At 41.6% G+C, this 19923-nt stretch overlaps 1 protein-coding gene across 3 annotated transcripts in view; it reads right to left on the reverse strand.

Annotated features, from left to right (window-relative positions):
• GGT1 (gamma-glutamyltransferase 1) overlaps positions 1-19923 on the reverse strand; it is a 111867-nt gene that overhangs the window by 13208 nt on the left and 78736 nt on the right. For all 3 annotated transcript variants that reach the window (XM_063454516.1, XM_063454515.1, XM_063454514.1), the window contains exons 5-10: positions 18902-19094; positions 13020-13180; positions 12353-12502; positions 10727-10863; positions 9566-9753; positions 9082-9209 (exon numbers count right to left, since the gene is read on the reverse strand). In XM_063454516.1, coding sequence (XP_063310586.1) covers positions 9082-9209; positions 9566-9753; positions 10727-10863; positions 12353-12502; positions 13020-13180; positions 18902-19094 — 957 coding nt within the window. The remainder of the gene's footprint in view (positions 1-9081; positions 9210-9565; positions 9754-10726; positions 10864-12352; positions 12503-13019; positions 13181-18901; positions 19095-19923) is intronic.

The raw sequence follows: 19923 nt of genomic DNA on the forward strand, positions 1-19923 counted from the left end.
TATATAGTTTTAGGTAGTCCATTCAAGGTACTGGCCAATAGTTTAGTTGGGAATTGTAAATGTGTTAACGATTGTTTAGTAAAGTGTATATCTTGTTAGATAGCGCGAGCTCAGCCGTCTAGCGAGAGTGTTAATAGTGTGTTGCTGTATTATAGTGCACGGTACCATAACCCTGTATATTTACTGACATTGTATAATAAGTACTAATCATTGTCGTCCATTGCATGTTTTAACACCATAACCACTAATAATTGTATTGTGACCTTAACTTGTGCTTTGACCTATGCTAACCGTACTGTAACCGCTATTTGTAAAAGACGATGTTACTGGGTGTGTTATAGACGGGTAATTCGTATATAGAGAATTATAGCGTGGGTGACTGTGTAGTTACGCCAAAGGGCATAATATTGATTATATAGTGACTGGTGTAGCAGCTGTGTGTGTACGGGAATTCCCTGAGTGTTTATTGTTATTGTGTACGTTTCACTTGGTAACCGTACCACGTGGTGCTGTTGCCAGAGGAAACGGGTGTGACTGTTGAATAGTACGCGTGTATAGTATTCGTTGTCGACGACGTTCCATTGTTAAGTATGGGTGCGTCGCAGTCAACGATTCCGGATCCCTTAGGATGTATGGTTAAGAATTTTAAAAAGGGATTCAAGGTTTGTGATTTTGGGGTTAAGATGTCTCCTGTACGTTTGGTCACTTTGTGCACTAGGGAGTGGCCTACTTTGGTTGCGGCATGGCCGCCACGTGGCAGTTTGGATCCAACTCTGGTACAGCGCTTACACGTGGCTGTATCGGGTAGGCCTGAACTTTACGGCCAGTTTCCTTATATTGACTGTTGGAGACAGGCCGTAAATGACTCGCCAAAATGGCTCCAGACATGCCACGAGGAGCAGTGTCGCCTCATGGTAGCTAGGACTTGCTCGTCCACTAGGACTGGTGTTAGGCCCATTTTGGACACGCCCCCTGAGTCCGAGATCCCTTTGCCGCCCCCTTACTTTCCGGTAAGAGGAAGTGACGCAAATACAGGAAGTCCTGTAACCCTTCCCTCATTACCCTCATCCACTTCCGCTTCCTCCTCCAGTGCAGGATCCACCCCCCCTCGTACTAAATCCCCCCTTCCGGAACCAGATAGACCAACCTCCATTAGAAACGAATATCCTGATTTGGCGCCACTTCAGACTTCCGGTCAAGCTTCATCTAGCTCGGCCCGAAGTGTTCTATTTACGACCTTTTCCCAAAACCGACCTCCCACATCCCCATACCCTATCTCTCCCCGACCGGAACCCATGACTGACGCCTCTCTACGTAGCCCCATCCAAACCCGACAGTTGACTGGTGCCCAACAATTAAAGCACTATCAGATGCCTCTTCGTCTGAATCCCGGGTCAGCTTATATCGATGCCGCAGGTCAAATGGCACACGCTGACCCAGTCTTCGTATATGTCCCATTTACCACAACCGATCTTTTAAACTGGAAGACCCATAATTCCTCGTATACTGAGAAACCACAAGCCATGACTGATCTGTTCACCTCAATAGTACAGACGCATAATCCGACATGGGCTGATTGCCAGCAGTTACTAATGACTTTATTTAACAATGAGGAAAGGACAAGAATAAATCAAGCAGCCATTAAAGCATTAGAGGATAGAGCCCGTGCTTTGAACCAAGCCAATCCAGCAGCATGGGCCGCGACACACTATCCCAACACCGATCCCGATTGGAACGTAAATGGTGCTGATATGGTTCAACTCAGAGCCTATAGAGACGCTATAATTGCTGGCATGAAAGCCGGAGGAAAGAAAGCCATTAACATGTCGAAGACAGTTGAGGTGATCCAGAAAAGCGATGAAGCGCCCAGTGTCTTTTATGACCGATTATTGGAGGCATACCGCTTGTATACCCCCTTTAATCCGGAAGACGCAGACAATTCCCGAATGGTTAACTCCGCCTTTGTCAGCCAAGCATACGGAGATATTAAGCGCAAGCTACAAAAGTTAGAAGGGTTTGCAGGTATGTCCATCACCCAACTAATGGAGGTAGCAAATAAGGTCTATATGAACAGGGATACAGAAAGTAAGAAAGAGGAAGAGCGCAAGATGCGTAAAAAGGCTGATATGCTAGCGGTAGCGATCGCAGGCGTAGATAAACGGGGCCCAGATAGAGGCAATAATAGATGGAGTAGGGAGCCTTTGAGTAGGGATCAATGCGCGTATTGCAAGGAAGAAGGGCATTGGAGGAACGAATGTCCGCAAAGAGAGCAGTACGAGAGAGACCAACCCAGGGCAGGCTACGGAAACTTTAGAGGCAGAGCGAGAGGTAGAGGAGGCCCCGGAGGGAGTAATGGTTATAGAGGGAGTAATGGGAACAGAGGAAGTGTTAGGGAAGACAGGTATATTCCAGCAGCGCAAAGGTCCCGCGATAGAGAAGGTAGGGACTTCGTAGGATTGGCTGACACGGTCATGGAGGACTATTGATACCGACCGGGCTCCATCCCCCTTGGTCGAGCGGAGCCTATGGTCGATGTATCAATAGGGGGGAAAAGGAGTGCGTTCATGATCGACACTGGTGCTGAACATTCAGTGGTGACTAATCTAGTTGCTCCTCCATCTGGAAGGACTATTACTGTGATAGGAGCAACTGGAAGAAGTGCTGAAAAACCGGTTCTTAAAAGTCGACTCTGTACATTGGGAGGCCACGTAGTAAAACACCAATTCCTTTATATGCCTGAATGTCCAGTCCAATTGCTGGGACGTGATATGCTATCCAAATTACAAGCGCAGATTACGTTCCTACCAGATGGAACAACATCTTTAAAGTTTAATGGACCTTCAGGTATTATGACTTTATCCATACCAAAGGAAGAAGAGTGGCGACTTTATACAGTGTTGACTAGCCAAAACCCTAGGAGTGATGAGACATTGTTTAACATACCAGGAGTTTGGGCAGAGAACAACCCACCAGGACTGGCCCGCAATATTCCACCAATAAAAATTGAACTGAAACATGGGGTTTATCCAGTGAGCCTAAGACAATATCACATTCCGCAGAAGGCTAAGAAGAACATCCAATCCTATCTGGATAAGTTCATACGGTATGGTATCCTAAAATTCTGTACTTCCCCCTGGAACACCCCATTGCTGCCTGTTCAAAAGCCCGGTACAGATGAGTATCGACCTGTACAGGACTTAAGAGCAGTCAATGATGCGGTTGTTAGTATACATCCAGTTGTACCCAATCCATATAACCTGCTTGCTTTAATTCCGGGCGGGGCTACTTACTTCACAGTCTTAGACCTCAAAGATGCCTTCTTTTGCCTCCGAATTGCCGCAGAAAGTCAATGTATTTTTGCTTTCCAATGGGAGAAAGCTGTAACGGGCTCAAAACGCCAAATGACTTGGACAAGACTGCCCCAAGGGTTTAAAAATTCACCTACCCTATTTGGTTCAGCCCTAAGTCAAGATCTATTGGATTTCCATCCCAGGAGAGTGTGTATTGTTACAATATGTAGATGACTTGTTGATAGCAGCAGTTACAAAAGAAATCTGTCAGCAAGCAACGCACGATCTACTACACATTCTCTGGAAGGCAGGATACAAGGTGTCTAGAAAGAAGGCTCAGTTGTGTTTGCCAACTGTCAAGTATCTAGGATTCCATATCTCTGAAGGTCAAAGAATTATGGGGCCAGAGAGAAAAGAAGCTGTCTGCCAAATACCAATACCCAAGAATAGAAGACAAGTGCGAGAATTCTTGGGGGCAGCAGGCTTCTGTAGGATATGGATTCCCAGCTATGCGATACTAGCAAAACCTCTGTACGCAGCTATCAAAGGTACAGAGCACGACCCCTTCTTATGGACCCAAGAACAGCAAACGGCATTTGAAGATGTGAAGAAGGCTTTGATGAGTGCCCCAGCATTAGGTCTACCTGATCACACACGACCATTCTACCTGTATGTACACGAGCAAAGAAGAATGGCTGTGGGAGTATTGACACAGTACTTGGGATCATGGCAAAGACCTGTTGCCTACATGTCTAAACAATTGGATGCAGTGGCCAGCGGACTTCCACCTTGTCTAAGAGCCGTAGCTGCAGCCGCCCTGCTAGTAGCTGAAGCCGATAAACTCACTCTGGGTCAAGAACTTTATGTACGAGTCCCACATGCAGTACAGACGTTGTTGGATTACAAAGGAAATCATTGGTTTAGTAACAGCCGTATGACCAAGTATCAAGCAATGTTGTGTGAAAACCCAAGAGTGCATTTAGAGACTGTAAACACCTTAAATCCAGCTACCCTTTTGCCACAACCTACTGAAAGTCAACATGATTGTTTGGAAGTAATGGATGAAGTATTCTCAAGTAGACCAGATCTTCGTGATTTTCCCATCCAGAACCCCGATGTTCAATATTACACCGACGGCAGTAGTTATGTGAAAGAAGGGATCCGCTATGCAGGATATGCAGTGACAACAATAGACAAGGTGATAGAAGCTCGGCCACTGGCGAAAGGAACATCAGCACAAAAGGCAGAATTAATAGCACTAACACGAGCGTTACAATTGGCTGAAGGTTTAAGAGTAAATATCTATACGGACTCTAAGTATGCGTTTTTAACCACTCATGCCCACGGAGCTTTGTATAAAGAAAGAGGACTACTGAATTCAGAAGGCAAAGAAATCAAGTACGCAGCTGAAATCCTACAACTATTGGAAGCAGTGTGGGAGCCGAAAGAAGTCGGTATCATACATTGTCGAGCGCATCTGAGAGGAGATGGTGATGTAACCAAAGGAAATCGGATGGCAGATAGTGCAGCTAAGCGTGCTGCTGAATCAGGAAGACAGGAGTATGTGGGGCATATAGCTGCTCTTATACCAACTCCACTGTCCCAATGGACTCCAGTTTATACAGCTCAAGAAGAGGAGTGGTTAAAGACTGAACCGGGAAAGTATTTGGAGAACAAGTGGTATCAGCTAGAAGATGGAAGAATAGTCATACCAGCATCACTAGCGGTAGAAATTGTCCAAAATTATCACAACGGGACACATTCTGGGAGAGACAGTACTGAAGAATCTCTCAGGAAACATTTCTACATACCAAGATTGTCCAACTTGACTCAGGCCATTGTACGCAGATGTGTAACGTGTGCTAAGAATAATGCAAGACAAGGACCAGTAAAGCCACCAGGAGTCCAGTTTATGGGGGGACTCCCCATGTCCGATCTACAAATAGACTTTACAGTAATGCCTAAATCGGGTGGACATCGTTACCTGTTGGTAATTGTGTGCACCTATTCAGGCTGGGTAGAAGCATGTCCTACTCGTACAGAGAAAGCAGGAGAAGTTGTGAGATTCCTGCTACGAGAAATAATACCCCGATATGGACTACCCTGTTCTATAGGATCGGACAATGGTCCAGCTTTTGTTCATCAGTGCCTACAACAACTGACTCATATGCTTGGTATAAAGTGGAGGCTTCATACTGCATATAGACCCCAGAGTTCTGGTAAGGTAGAGAGAATGAATAGAACTATCAAGAACCAGTTGGCTAAAATGTGTCAGGAAACCCAACTTAAGTGGAACGTTCTCTTACCCATAGCTTTATTGCGAATCCGCAGTACCCCTACCAGAAGGATGGGCCTCTCTCCTTTTGAAATCATGTATGGGCGACCACCTCCCGTACTTGGTAACTTAAGGGGGGACTTGAGTCAGTTGGGAGAAGGAATTACCCGGCAGCAGGTTGTAGAGTTGGGTAAGACTATGGAGGAGGTACAGAAATGGGTACAAGATAGATTACCGGTGAATATTTATCCCCCTGTTCATAGTTATCATCCAGGAGATCAAGTGTGGATTAAAGAGTGGAATAATGTACCGTTAGGGCCCAAGTGGAGAGGTCCTTATGTTGTTCTTTTGTCTACCCCTACAGCAATAAAAGTAGCAGAAGTGACTCCGTGGATACATCACTCCAGGGTTAAGCCAGCAGCAGTTGATTCTTGGCAAGTTACAGCAGATCCAGAGAATCCCTGCAAGATCCGGTTGAAACGCACTACTCAGTCGGAGTAACGAGGAATTATTGTGGATTACAAATTTTATTGTTACAGGTGTGAGTGAGAAGGCCATAATAAAGCCTGTCCGCTTACCAACACATAGTGTATAAGCCAGGAAAGTCTCGAAGGGACACCTGTGAAGACGAGCAGAACTCCATTCCCTGCAGCCCTCACATCCTGGAAGCTGAGGTTCCATCGCACGGACGAAGACTGAGGATGACGGCGAAAGATGTGCTTTTGATAGTGTTTATTTATATGTGTTTTTATATTCAGGAAGGTAGAGGTACCGACACTCCTAGCTGTGAGGTATGCATTAAGACTACGAGAACAGGTAATCATATTTCCCAAACCCTAATTTGGCATTCACAATACGAATGTAAAGGAGAGGTATCAAGATGTAGATACCTAAATATAGACTATAGTGTGTGCCATTTAGGAGTAGGAGAACCTAAGTGCTTCAGTCCAGAGTATCAACCTCGTACAATTTGGTTGACTCTCAGGAATGGAGATCCTCAGGGGACCCTAATTAATAAGACGGTGTTAGAATCCGTACATTCTTCGGGTGTTCTGCTATTTGATGCATGTAAGGCGATATCAAGTGGTAGAAAACCGTGGAATGTATGTGGGGATCTTAGATGGGAGAGGACGTATGGGTCTAATGATAAATATATTTGTCCCAGTAGTAAAAATAAATATGTGAGTCCTAGATGCCCAAATAAAGACTATAACTTTTGTCCATATTGGTCTTGTGTGGGGTGGGCGACTTGGGGACAGACAGTAGACAAAGACATGATTGTTACTAAGTTGCCTACCAATCCATACTGTAAGTCTATGGAATGCAATCCAGTCCATATTCTTATAAATAACCCCGACAAGTTCTTAGATAAATATGGTAATTTATTTGGGTTTCAAATATACGGGACGGGTTTAGATCCTGGGACATTATTGTTTATAGGAATAGAGACTGATACGGTATCCTCCCAGACTCATCAAGTATACCATTCCTTTTATGAAGAGATGAGTATAGATAATAAGATCCCCCATAACGCTAAAAACCTGTTCATTGACCTAGCTGAAAGTATTGCCGGTAGTCTTAATGTTACCAACTGCTATGTGTGTGGAGGTACTAACATGGGAGACCAATGGCCTTGGGAAGCAAAGGAGGTAATGTCCGGTTCTGAGGCAGTTGACCAACTAATATCTACACAAGCCGATTATCATTTGAGTGTTAGAGGTAAATCTGAGTGGAGATTAAAGACCTCCATCATAGGTTATGTTTGCATAGCAAGGAAAGGAATAATGTATAATACTTCTGTAGGAGAATTAACTTGTCTAGGGCAAAAAGCTTATGATGATGATACTAAAAATACAACTTGGTGGTCGGCTTCAAATGTCTCAGAACCATCTAACCCGTTTGCTAGATACGCCAATTTAAAGGACGTGTGGTTTGATCTATCCATCACATCTAGTTGGAGAGCCCCAGCAAATTTGTACTGGATCTGTGGTAAGAAAGCCTACTCGGAGCTGCCACAGGACTGGGAAGGGGCATGTGTGTTGGGTATGCTCAAACCATCCTTCTTCTTGTTACCTATCGAAACAGGTGAGACTTTAGGTGTTAAAGTGTATGATGTGAATCATAGGAAGAAAAGGGGACCCATAGAGATAGGCACCTGGGAAGATAATGAATGGCCTCCCCAGCGTATCATAGATTATTATGGGCCAGCCACGTGGGCTGAGGATGGTACCTTTGGTTATAGAACCCCTATTTATATGCTCAACCGTATTATAAGGTTACAGGCGGTGGTTGAGATTATCACTAATGAAACATCACAAGCGCTCAATCTTCTAGCGAAGCATAACACCAGGATGAGGACAGCAGTATACCAAAATAGATTAGCCTTGGATTACCTTTTGGCAGTAGAGGGAGGTGTATGTGGGAAGTTTAACCTAAGCAATTGCTGTCTTCAAATAGATGACGAAGGGCAAGCAATAGCTGAGCTTACTAGCCATATGGTTAAACTAGCGCATGTGCCTACTCAGGTATGGAAAGGGTACAATCCAAGTAGTTGGTTTGGTAACTGGTATGAGCGGTTTGGAGGGCTTAAGGCAGTGGTAGGTGGAGTCCTACTGATTTTACTGTTGTGTCTACTCCTACCGTGTCTTATTCCTTTAGTAGTTAGGTCTGTGCAGAGCCTGATAGAAAATATAGCAGAGAGAAAGGCTGCTGCACAGATAATGGCCATATATAAATATGAGGCTTTAAATCAGGGAGAACCAATGCAGGAAGATGAGTGTTAAAAGATTCACATCATAAGATAAGTCTGGTCTGGTTCATGGTAACCTGAGGTATATGCAAACCAAGGTTAAGTGATGCCTCAAGTAATTGTGAAATATCAGAGGCATCAAAGGGGGGAATGTGATGTAATTCCAGTAAAATACAAGTTTAGCAGGCTAAGATTGCCACAAGGCATATGTATGTATATGTGTTTGTAGTATCTAGTTAATTACACGTAGCTAAGATACTGTCATCACTGTACTGACCAGGTGCAGGAATGTAAGAACTGGAATTACGCGTCCCTCTCCTTTGTATCAGATGAGCCACGTGGTTAGACCGGATGGATGAGTTTAGACTCTATTTATTAAATAGGTTAAGGGTATGTGTGGGTGTAGTTAATTGTGGGAGGAGCTACAGTGCTATATAAGGAATGTACTCTATGTATTCAGTACTCAGACTTTGCTGTATTTTGGTGACGCTAGTCCCTCTGAGTCCCGATCGGTGATCCAATAAAGAATCTCTTCCTTCCTGAAGAAACCTGTGTCCATCTCTCTGTGCTTGGCTTCCGTCAGTTTCTCCGGTATCAATATAAAATAACATGCAATTTAAAATATTACCAATAAAACGTATACGTTTGAAACTTGGAGCTTAATGCTGGCTTGAAGTAAAAACGGCTAGTGAAATCCAGGTTTAACTCCATATTAGATTTCTGATTTATACTGCTGAATGATTTGCAAGTGTAATCAAGATCATTACCTGGTCTAATAAAATTTGCAGGAGAAGGAGGGACTCCAAATCCATTGGTTATAAAAGGAGAACCAAAATCATCCATCTCATCATTATAAATTATCCCCGTCACATTAGATCGAACTTGGGACCCAAAGCTGCAAGCAAAAATAGATTCATAGTCTATATAAAATTGAAAGTTCTATGTAGCACTTTATACGATAATCTACCCATTTGATTGCTAAATATAATTTATCTTTTACACAATCCTATTTGTGCCAAATGTAACTTGTGTGTATGACACTAGGGCAATATTTGTCCACTGTATTGTAAGTTTTTGATAAAATAGATTTTCAATGTCCCTGATTTTTTCTTAATAACAGAGGGCACTTTATATGCAGCTTTATAGCCTTTAACCCCTTTCACTACAAAGCAAGTGATTGAAAAACAATTATTTGCACAAGGGAAAGGACAAGGACAAACCCCAATTCATATAAACGGTCCATGAGCTTACTATAGGTTGATGGTGCTGGTGGCAGAGACTGCATTACCATCCTCATCCACGATGGACAGGTGTGCAGTGCCATGATTTTCTGGTAAATAGAATACGGGATCATAGTAGTCTGATGGATGGGTGGTGTTATCTGTGATCTTCCCTCTCAATTCTGACGCATATGCATCGGAAGTCATATTGTTTAACACCTGCATGGGCAATAAAACAAGCCATATCACTGATTTAGGATGCAACTATTTTACCTTCTAGGTATCAAATCAGGGGGACGAATGTACCGTGGGATAAAACAGCAAAGTAAACAACTCCTACACTGAGAACAATGCCTTGCAGATCAGTTACTTTGGATCTGAAGAATTTCACATGAGCAGCTTCTATTTTTTTTTTTACACAAACTATCTACCGAGATGGCATCTAAAGCCTTCTAAAGCCTAATAACCACTACAGTTCACTTTGTTAGTATGGTCATGGCACCAAAACCACTGGACTTATTCATACAGTCCAGATAGCCCTGTAACAGTTTTGGCAAAACCATTTGGTTGCCTAAGGAGCCATTTTGACTACAAACTCCAGATATTGTTCTTAGTACCGGTCAACAGGCAAAAATCTTTAAATAGATTAAAAAAACAAATTTAAACGCTTCAATTGTGCAAGGCTTAACCATTTGGCCAGTGCATTATGTTTGTGTGTTTTTTTTTTGTTTTTTTTAAAATGTCTACACTATGTAGATCTGTTTAGTTCCCATATGATTCAATAACTTACTACGGGTATTTTTCACTCCGTGGTGGTCAGCAGAGCCACAGGACAGAATAATAATTATTAGAATGTCACTGGGCGTTCATGCATCTACTCAGTGCCATAAAAACGTAGTACCTACTAAATTGTGATTTCCCCTCCCATTTTTGGACTGGAGTATTCCTTTAAGTTACAAAGAAGATCCCATAACAGCTGGTATGACTTTCTTTTTAAAGTTTAGCTGTGCAATACATATTATGTGACCAACATGGTGAATTCAGATCGCCTATTCTCAGATTTAGGTCACCGGGTAGTGCAAATAGAAAAATTAAAATATGTTAATCTTTATACATTTGAGAAAGTGCTATGAGAGGATACAGCCCAAGAAGAAGCTGAAAAAGGAATGGTAGCAGAGATGCTGAATATTACCTCTGTAATATTCACAAAGTTTGGATCGGCCAGCAAAGTTCTTTTGGCATAGGCAAATCGAAAAGCTTCTACAATGCGATGATATGTCAACCCAAGGTCACTGTCCGTCAAAACACTCTTTTCAGTAAAATTGAAACCTAGAAAAACAGCAGTAGGAAGTCAGTCTGTCCTGTTAAAAGAAACAAAAAACTGTAAAGCATGGCAGGACCTATTTGTACTCTACACTTTGGTTCTTATATTTCATTGGATGTAGCATTTTAAGAGATTTGCATATGCTGGTGGGCAGGTAAATCTAGAAGAAGAATTACAATGTTTAATAAATGCTGTAACGGAGCTCCGTGTACTCCGACCGAGTACCCTCCGTTGATGGATGCTCCTAGCACTCTCAGAGGACTCCAAGCACTGCAGACGACACCACAACCACCGCAGGCTCCACAACCGCCGTAGCTTAACTGGAGCCGCGCCGTCTTCCTTCCACCCTGGATCGGCTTCTGTCCTCCAGGACCGTGTGGGGAAGACCTCTCCTCCAGGAGAGCGTAACAGGAACAAGCTCTTAAAAGAGCTAAGTGATTAAGAGCTCAGGGGAATATGCAGCGCATAGCAATCCCCAGTGTGATATAGCAGTTCCCTCCAATAACGAGACACGGCTACGTATTGAGGGTCAGAAGAGGTCTCAGGTGCTGGAACACCCAGCCTGGTTTTTATTACCATTTTGAAAATACAGCACACCCACAGGGCGGGACAAAACAACCAATCATACACGTACATCATTAAAACCACTCCCAGTAATTACACACAAAATCCTCCCCTATGTCTGTGATATAATTATGCTACACAAGGGATTAACATAATTATCACAGACAGTAAAAATACAGTTTTTACACAACATTCATAACTCCCAAAATATACATCACATTCATCCATAAAAATACATATTCACAATCAATCCATTCAGGGGAACAACATACTCAAAAATCATACGAATTGGACCAGGGGTTCAGAAGTTAGTACAAATGTGCATTTGACCTTCTGGAAGCATGGTTTTACAGGGCCCTCTATCCTGGAGACAATGGGGGGAAGTAATTCAATTATCCAGGACTAGAGGCAGACTCCATTAACCACATGGTTGCAAAACAACATAAAACACTTTAAAATACATAAAGTCACATTTTACACATAACACACAGACATTTCACATATCCCCAGATAGCTGGGATCTGAGCGCACAAAACTACCGAATAGCGCGCAGATCCTATTCACACAGTTCAATTGCCATGGAGCTAAAGTCTTTCCCATAGTCTTTCATTATATGAATAGGCTCCATGGCATAGCCAACTGGGGTATCACCGCTCACACAGGGCCATAGTCATAAGGAAGGAGGCTGGCAAATAGGCTTCTCCACAATCCAGGGAAGCAGGGCAATTTCTTATTTAAAGGGCCAGTTACAAATAGCGATTTGTAACAAATGCTATGTATAGTACAGGTCATGCAATATGCAGACTTCTTGCTGGATTATCCTAATTAATATTACAGCTGTTCTTTTACAGAAAAAGCTAAATATCACTGTGTGTACGAGAGATTCCACACAGACTATCCAGTATGCAACTCTACTATGAGAATACTCACCCTTTAGGATGTTGAGCATGAGACCCAGAACTGGACCACTCAGTGGAGCATTGGGGGTGACTAAAGTGTAGTCGCCTAGTTGGTAACGAAGTGGATTGTCATCGATTTCTGCTTTATAGGTTCTCAGATCTTCCTCTGTAATAATTCCACCTGTGAGAAAGTGTCAGAGGAGTAACGCAATATTGATTTAAAGAAATATCCATTTAGGACAAATTAGTTTGTTTACCAAGTGTGCATTTTATTTTCCTACTGTAACTTGGTTTGGTAGAGCACTACAGATTCTCTACTCTTCAAGTTCTACTAAACCCTGCCAGATTACGTTTCCATTGATTTTAAAGGCATGTCAGCCTATAAACAGATGTCAATATGAACGGATATTCAACTGAATCCTGGCATACTGTACTGAATAAACTTTACACATTGCAGTAAGTGATTTGGTCGAAGTCCCTAATGTGCCAGAGCTGTGGTGCTGGCGTTTACAAAGAACAATGTGTGGCAGACTTCAGTGAACCCAGCATTGAGCGAATAAAGGTGAAAATACAAAGCTTTCACATCTTGTATTTGGTGTTACCTTAACACAGGTTTTATTAAAATAAAAAAAAAAAGCCTCCCGTTAGGCCCCTCATCTAACTCTGTCTATAACCCATCCCCCCTAGTTAGGTTTCACCTGCATCTTTGATGTCTTGCAGTACTTTCTTGGAAAGGGAACCTGTATAGAAAGACTCGTGACCCTCATCCGCCAGTGTTTGCAGTGTTTCTGCCAGTTTGGGTAGCTTCACAGTGTCCCCTAGCTCCAACACTTTGCCTTCTGCATTGCAAAACACCTCACTGTGGCAAAATAGAGAGCAGATGTTAATATGTGTAGTAAATTTATTACTATCAAGGAAATTCACTAAAATGAGAATTCAAAATAAAAAAGGTACAAAAATAGCCAAACTGAAATCAGCACTGGTCTGTTTAAGCTACTTTGGCCTTAAAATTCAGATTTTCACTTTAGCGGATAACCCTGTGCATGTTCAATGTGGGTTTTAATCTTGTTCTACAGCAGTGATGGTGAACCTTTTTAAGCCAGAGTGCCCAAACCGCAATACATGCCAACTTTTTTTCCATCAAAGTGCCAAAAAGAGAAGGGCTTTTAAAGCATTTAAATTGGACAAATCAGAGGCATCCTATATAAGATACAAGGAAGCCAATAATGCTTGCAAAAAGGCAATTAAAGTGGCTAAACCAGAAAATTAGAAATTGATAGCCAAAGAATGCAAAACCAACCCCAAACATTTTTTTCAAGTACATTAATTCTAAAAAAAACAAAAAATGAAAGTGTAGGTACACTGAAAACAGAGATGGGTCTGTTAGTCAATGAAGACCAGGAAAAGGCAAATATTTTAAATAACTTTTTTTCTTCAGTATTTATTAATGAGGATCCTATGGCAAGAGATATGCAAATGATTGCTGCAACAAACTTGCAGATAACTTGCGATTGGATAACTCGAGACAAGGTGCTACAGCTATTAAAGAAAATTAATGCAAATAAAGCTCCGGGGCCTGACAGTATCCACCCACGAGTACTTAAGGAGCTAAGTGGGAAATAAGTGAACCTCTGTATTTAATTTTTCAAGATTCTTTTGTTTCAGGTATTGTACCGGAGGATTGGAGGAAGGCAGATGTTGTTCCTATATTTAAAAAGGGTTCAAAATCCTTGCCTGGAAATCAGACCTGTGAGTTTAACTTCTGTGACTGGGAAATTATTTGAACGGCTATTAAGGGATAATATTCAGGAATTAATTGGGAAGAACTGTATTATTAGCAATAATCAGCATGGTTTTATGAAACATAGGTCATGTCAAACTAACCTAATTGCATTCTACGAAGAAGTAAGTAGAAATATAGATCAGGGTGTTGCAGTGGATGTGATCTACTTGGATTTTGCCAAGGCATTTGATACGGTTCCTCACAATAGGCTAGTCTAAAAACTAAAAGAAATTTGTCTAGATGAATATTCTTGTTCTTGGGTAGAACATTGGCTTAAGGATAGAGTACAACGAGTTGTCATTAATGGTAAATTTTCAAGCTGGAAAAAAGTGGTAAGTGGTGTCTCTCAGGGTTCTGTTTTGGGACCGCTTCTATTTAACATATTTATAAATGATCTTGAAATGGGCATTGAAAGCCATGTATCAGTGTTTGCAGATGACACAAAACTTTGTAAAGTAATAAAATGTGAGCAGGATATTGTCTTGCTGCAGAGGGATTTGGATAGATTGGGGGGACTGGGCACTAAAATGGCAGATGAAATTTAGCGTAGAGAAATGCAAAGCTTTGCACTTTGGGTTAAGAATGCACAAGCAATTTACACCCTAAATGGTAATGAACTAGGGATAACCACACACGAGAAGGATTTGGGAATTGTTTAGACAAATTAGGTAGCAATATGCAATGTCAATCTGCCGTTGCTAAGGCCAGTAAGGTTTTGTCATGTATAAATAGGGGCATAAATTCGAGATGAAAATATAATTTTGCCTCTTTATAAAATCGCTGGTAAGACCACACCTTGAATATGCTGTGCAATCTTGGGCACCTGTTCTAAAGAAAGATAATCATGGCACTAGAAAAAGTGCAGAGACGAGCTACAAAATTGATAAAAGGAATGGAGCATTTTAGTTATGAAGAAAAGTTAAAAAAATCTAAATCTCTTCAGTTTGGAAAAACGGCGCCTGAGAGGGGATATGATAACATTATACAAATATATTCGGGGCCAGTACAAACCATTATCTGGAAATCTATTCATAAACAGGGCTATACATAGGACACGAGGTCACACATTTAGGTTTGAAGAAAGGAGATTTCATCTAAGGCAAAGAAAAGTTTTTTTTACAGTAAGAGCAATAATGATATGGAATTCTTTGCATGAAGAGGTGGTTTTGTCAGAGTCTATACAGATGTTTAAACTGCAATTGGATAAATACTTGCAAAAACATAACATACAGGGATATAGTTTATAATTAGTGGGGTAATAGCTGCTTGATCCAAGGAGACATCTGACTGCTATTTTGGGGCAAAGAAGGAATTTTTTCCTAGTTTGTTGCAAAATTGGAAGCGCTTCAGACTGGGTTTTTTGCCTTCTTTTGGATCAACAGCAAAAGCATATGTGAGGAAGGCTGAACTTGATGGACGCAAGTCTCTTTTCAGCCATGTAACACAGCAATTGAACCTGAATAATAAGGTTTAACTTACAGTTGTCCAAACTAATTTGTTTTTTTTTTTTTTTTGTTTTTTTTAAACAAAAGCAGTTCAATGATACACCTTTAAAAAAAATTATCTAAATAGATATTATATTTATTAGCATCTCCAACAAATGCAATACACACAGTCTGCTGAATACACACACACCCACACCCACACAACGCATTGAGGGGTGCAGTAAAGATACATAGTCTTACCTTTTGAAAAGGGGGGGGGGGGGACACAGCCATCCTTGGTGGCAAGTATGTGCCTGGCTGCAGCTCTCCTGTCCTCCCGTGCAGAATGCTGGGTGGAGTGTTGCCATGGTAATGCTTCACACAGATTGCTCGCAGGAGGACAGGAGAGCTGTCTGGGTCCTCCCGACACGAAAGCAGAGTAGAGTACCTACTCCGCATTGCGGCCGACTGGTGTAACCGGCGCCAGCAGCTCCCTCCCCGGTGACCTATGGCCACGTGCCCATAGAGTGGGCCTGGCATCACTGTTCTACAGAATACAACTGTAGATTTATCAAAATTAGATATTATCGCAATTTCATGTAATCAAAGATATTTTCCAGCATACTCTGATAAAAGTGGCAAAGATCAGTAAAGTATCGTTATACTTTACATACTTTTGCAATGTAAGAAGTATACGGAGTGATCACTTCTCATGTAGGTCATTTCTAGCACACATACAAAAGCATCAACATTTCATATTCTTCTCAAATACCCGATATTGCGGTGGAGGAATCAATAGTTTACTCAAAGCATTAGTTACATGTTCTTAAAATGTGAATTCGTGAGCATGGATGTTTTCAGGATGCGGATACATCCATTGTCACCAACTGGGACACTTTCCCTTCTCACTCTTTTTTCACCCCTTATCCTTCTCTACCTACATGTATTGTTACAAACACAAAAAGCCGCCTAAAAAAGGTACCCAGTGCCAAGTGTCTACACAACTCCCGTTAAGAGGCCCAATGACCAGAACGACAAACCCACCGCTTCACGGACAAACCACACAACTGGTCATCAGGACGATTGGGTACATGTCAGATATACACTTTAACAAAGTACTGCAGAGCACAGTCACCCCTACATAACAGCATTTCTACACTGGTATCTGTGGGACTTAGAAGGCGACTACGATCTAAATGTACTTTCATGTATTTAAAATGTAATTGTTTTAACGCACTCATTTGTAACTGCTTTTTTTTTCTTTGAACAAAAGTGAATCCACTGTACCTCTATATCCCTTACACCATGTAAAATCCAAATGTCCATTTTCCTAATGTAATTCTACAAATCATTTGTTTTCTAATACTGGGGAAGGCTTTATTTAAAGGGGCATTTTAATCAGGATAACCAATATAGTCCATTGAGGAGTTTATGGTGCTTGAAAACCAAGGAATCCATACCCCAGTTGTGTGAAACTATTTAGTCCAAATTTCTACAGCACTGATTGACTTGATCAGCCAATCAAGATCTAAATTGGACAAAATTAACATCGTTAATTAGGAAGTGTTACATCTGCATTAGCAATACAGAGGTTGAGAGCCATAAACACTACAGAGCGCTATAAAGTTACGGTGCCAGGAATTCTCTGGCACCCCCATGTAGGTAGTGGATCCATTTACTAACCTTTTGATATCTTACTTGGGGTCCACCAGGCAGTGCAACGCTTAGCTCATTGGCTGATCGTAGTCAGCTGATGCAGGTCTTGCCTCAAGAGAGCCAAGGACTGCAGTGAGATGGGGGAGCACAACCTGGTATACCAGGTTTTGGTGGTCATGGTGCTTGGAGAGTTTTTAAACAAAAACAGACATTTGTCGATTGCATAACTATTCAACCTTTTGCTAGGAAACCCCTATATAAAAATCTGTTTCAGCAAACTGCCTTCAGCAGTCACATAAATAGTTGGTTCCATCTGTACATATTTAAAGTCAGGGTTGGATTTCCGATTAGGCACCTCTAGGGGGCACTGGTTTTCAACACTTGTATTTTTTTTCAAAAAAGGCACATATTTTAATTCACAATTCCCTATTGGGTAGTAGTAATCAGGTCCCCTACCCATGAAAGCCTATTAAATTATATACCTGGAGTCCAGCACTAGGCAAAGTTCCCCGTGCTGGTTTCCATGTTCCGAAAGACTGACAGCATCCCTCTCAGAAGTAATTGATTGGACCATTCCCACTGACTCCGAGCACATGCTCCATGCAGGAGAAGTAGGGACAGTAATGAGTGATGACAGGGGTCAAGTCCTGGGGAAAAGAGTGTGGGAACTCACACCCCCTCCCCCATATGTTTCAGCTCTCACATATGAGTGAAAGCACCAGCATGTTTTGTAAATTGGGGTGACCTGTACTTGGCCTAAAGAAAATAAGAATCTTTATAAAAGCACAATAGCTTATTCACCAAGAAGAATGACAGCCACTGTTTGCACTGAGAGTAGGGTATGTTGTTTCCAGCTTTATCATATTTGTAGGGTTTTGTGTGTAGTTTTTGGCTGTCATCCTACTAGAACATCACACTAAAGATTGTGCGTCGATAACCATGGTATCTCCAATTTCCAGCCTTGTTTCTACAGAAGCATGTAATATGATCTCATTAGTATCTAGTCGGAACAGATCCAACACTGGTTATCATGAGGAAGCTGTTGCACTCATCCTGAGTTATGTATTCAATTACATAGTTTGTTTACATTGCTTTGACTGCCAATTCCAGAGTGCCATGCCATCTGTTGACCATTGTCAGAATTATTTCAGCCTTCACTCCTGCCAGGTAACTTTCGCTATACTGATAACAGGATCCTGAAGGCCATGCTCTTTGAACACCACTCATGGTAAACCAGTAATGCACACACTTAAAGCGTCTGAGAATGCAGGGAAAGTCAAGTTCTAAATACCTGAACCAGTCCCATGCCACCATATTCCGGAGGGCTCTTTTCAGCTCCTGGCGCTGTGCCGATGTCACTGCTGTACTCTTGCACATGCAGAAATCTCCATATACAGAGATGGCACTTCTTGATGGTGGTAGCTCTGCCCAGTCTAAGAAAGTCTGATTTTGTTTTGAAATGAACTGTTCTCCTAAGGGATATGCCTACTTCTAGTTCATAGCAGTGGGCGTGATAATCCATTATTAAGTTAGTTATTCTACATATATGTAAAGCAACTACCATTTGCAATAGTCTGGTTATATTGGAACATTCTGCAAGTTTGTGATGTAGCGGATTTTATGGGTTCATTGATTTCAATTAAAGTGCTTCTAAAGTAATAACTTCATTAATTCAATGTTATGGACACATGATACACAGTTAAGGGAGATTCTTTACCATAGTGACTTGTCCCCTTCAATAGCAATCTTGCTTGCTGTGAGGCCTTGGGATAGACCCAACCCTACTTTAAACCCCTCACGTGCCAACTTAATGCTTGGTTCAAAGAGCCTTTTCCATGGTAATCTGCCATGCCGCTTGTGTGCTTCATAATATCCTCGGATTTCCCCAGGTACTGCAATGGAAAGTCCTCCTAAAGAAATTAACCAGAGATAGAAATGAGGACAATAAAAAGGAAATTTAGGAGAGGCAATCATATTGGTAACAGAGAGAAGGCAAATTATATCACAAGATTTATGGCAATGAGTGTATGGTGTTTACTAGTCTTTAAATGTGAGTTAATGTAAGACTAGGACTATTTCAGCATTGATCAAAGCTTCCATGTGATAAAATGAATCAAAATTTTAGATTTGAAGATCAAGCTGGGAAGGACGTGTCGTGTTTGCCATGACAGCATGTACTAAGTGTCCAACCAAACCCACCACCTTCTGTCTTGAGTTTGTGTACCACTGTGCTCCAGTTTGGGCATCGAAAGCCATAAGGGGAGCCCCATTGGCTTAGAAAATACTTTGACCTCTATGAATCCACCAGATTGTCCAGCATTTTCGTGTTTTCAGTTAAGTTTATTCTGTAACTATTTAATATTATAAGAAGTAGTTTGTTTTTGAACATGTAGCTAAACGATAAGATGCAAAATTAAAAGCTTTGCATAAAAGTCCTCTATAAATCAATACACTCCAGCATGGTCTCACCAAAAAGAGAAGTAGAGCAACCCCAGCTCTTTAGGCAGCAAACTTATTTGAATATACGCTTAATGCCGAATGTCAAGAAATCTGTCCGAACTAGGGTGTGTATGGCTAGACTGGATTAAACATATCCTAACCAAAGCAGCAAACATTGGTAACAAGCCATATTAGCAACCATCAACCAATACTATAACATCTCAAAATTAACAATGTTGTCTGAGACATTACCAGGGAAATAGAACATATGGGAATTGCAAAAACACAAATTAAAGTTCT

This window comes from Pelobates fuscus, chromosome 5 (assembly GCF_036172605.1).
Source record: "Pelobates fuscus isolate aPelFus1 chromosome 5, aPelFus1.pri, whole genome shotgun sequence".
NCBI classification, from domain to species: Eukaryota; Metazoa; Chordata; class Amphibia; order Anura; family Pelobatidae; genus Pelobates; species Pelobates fuscus.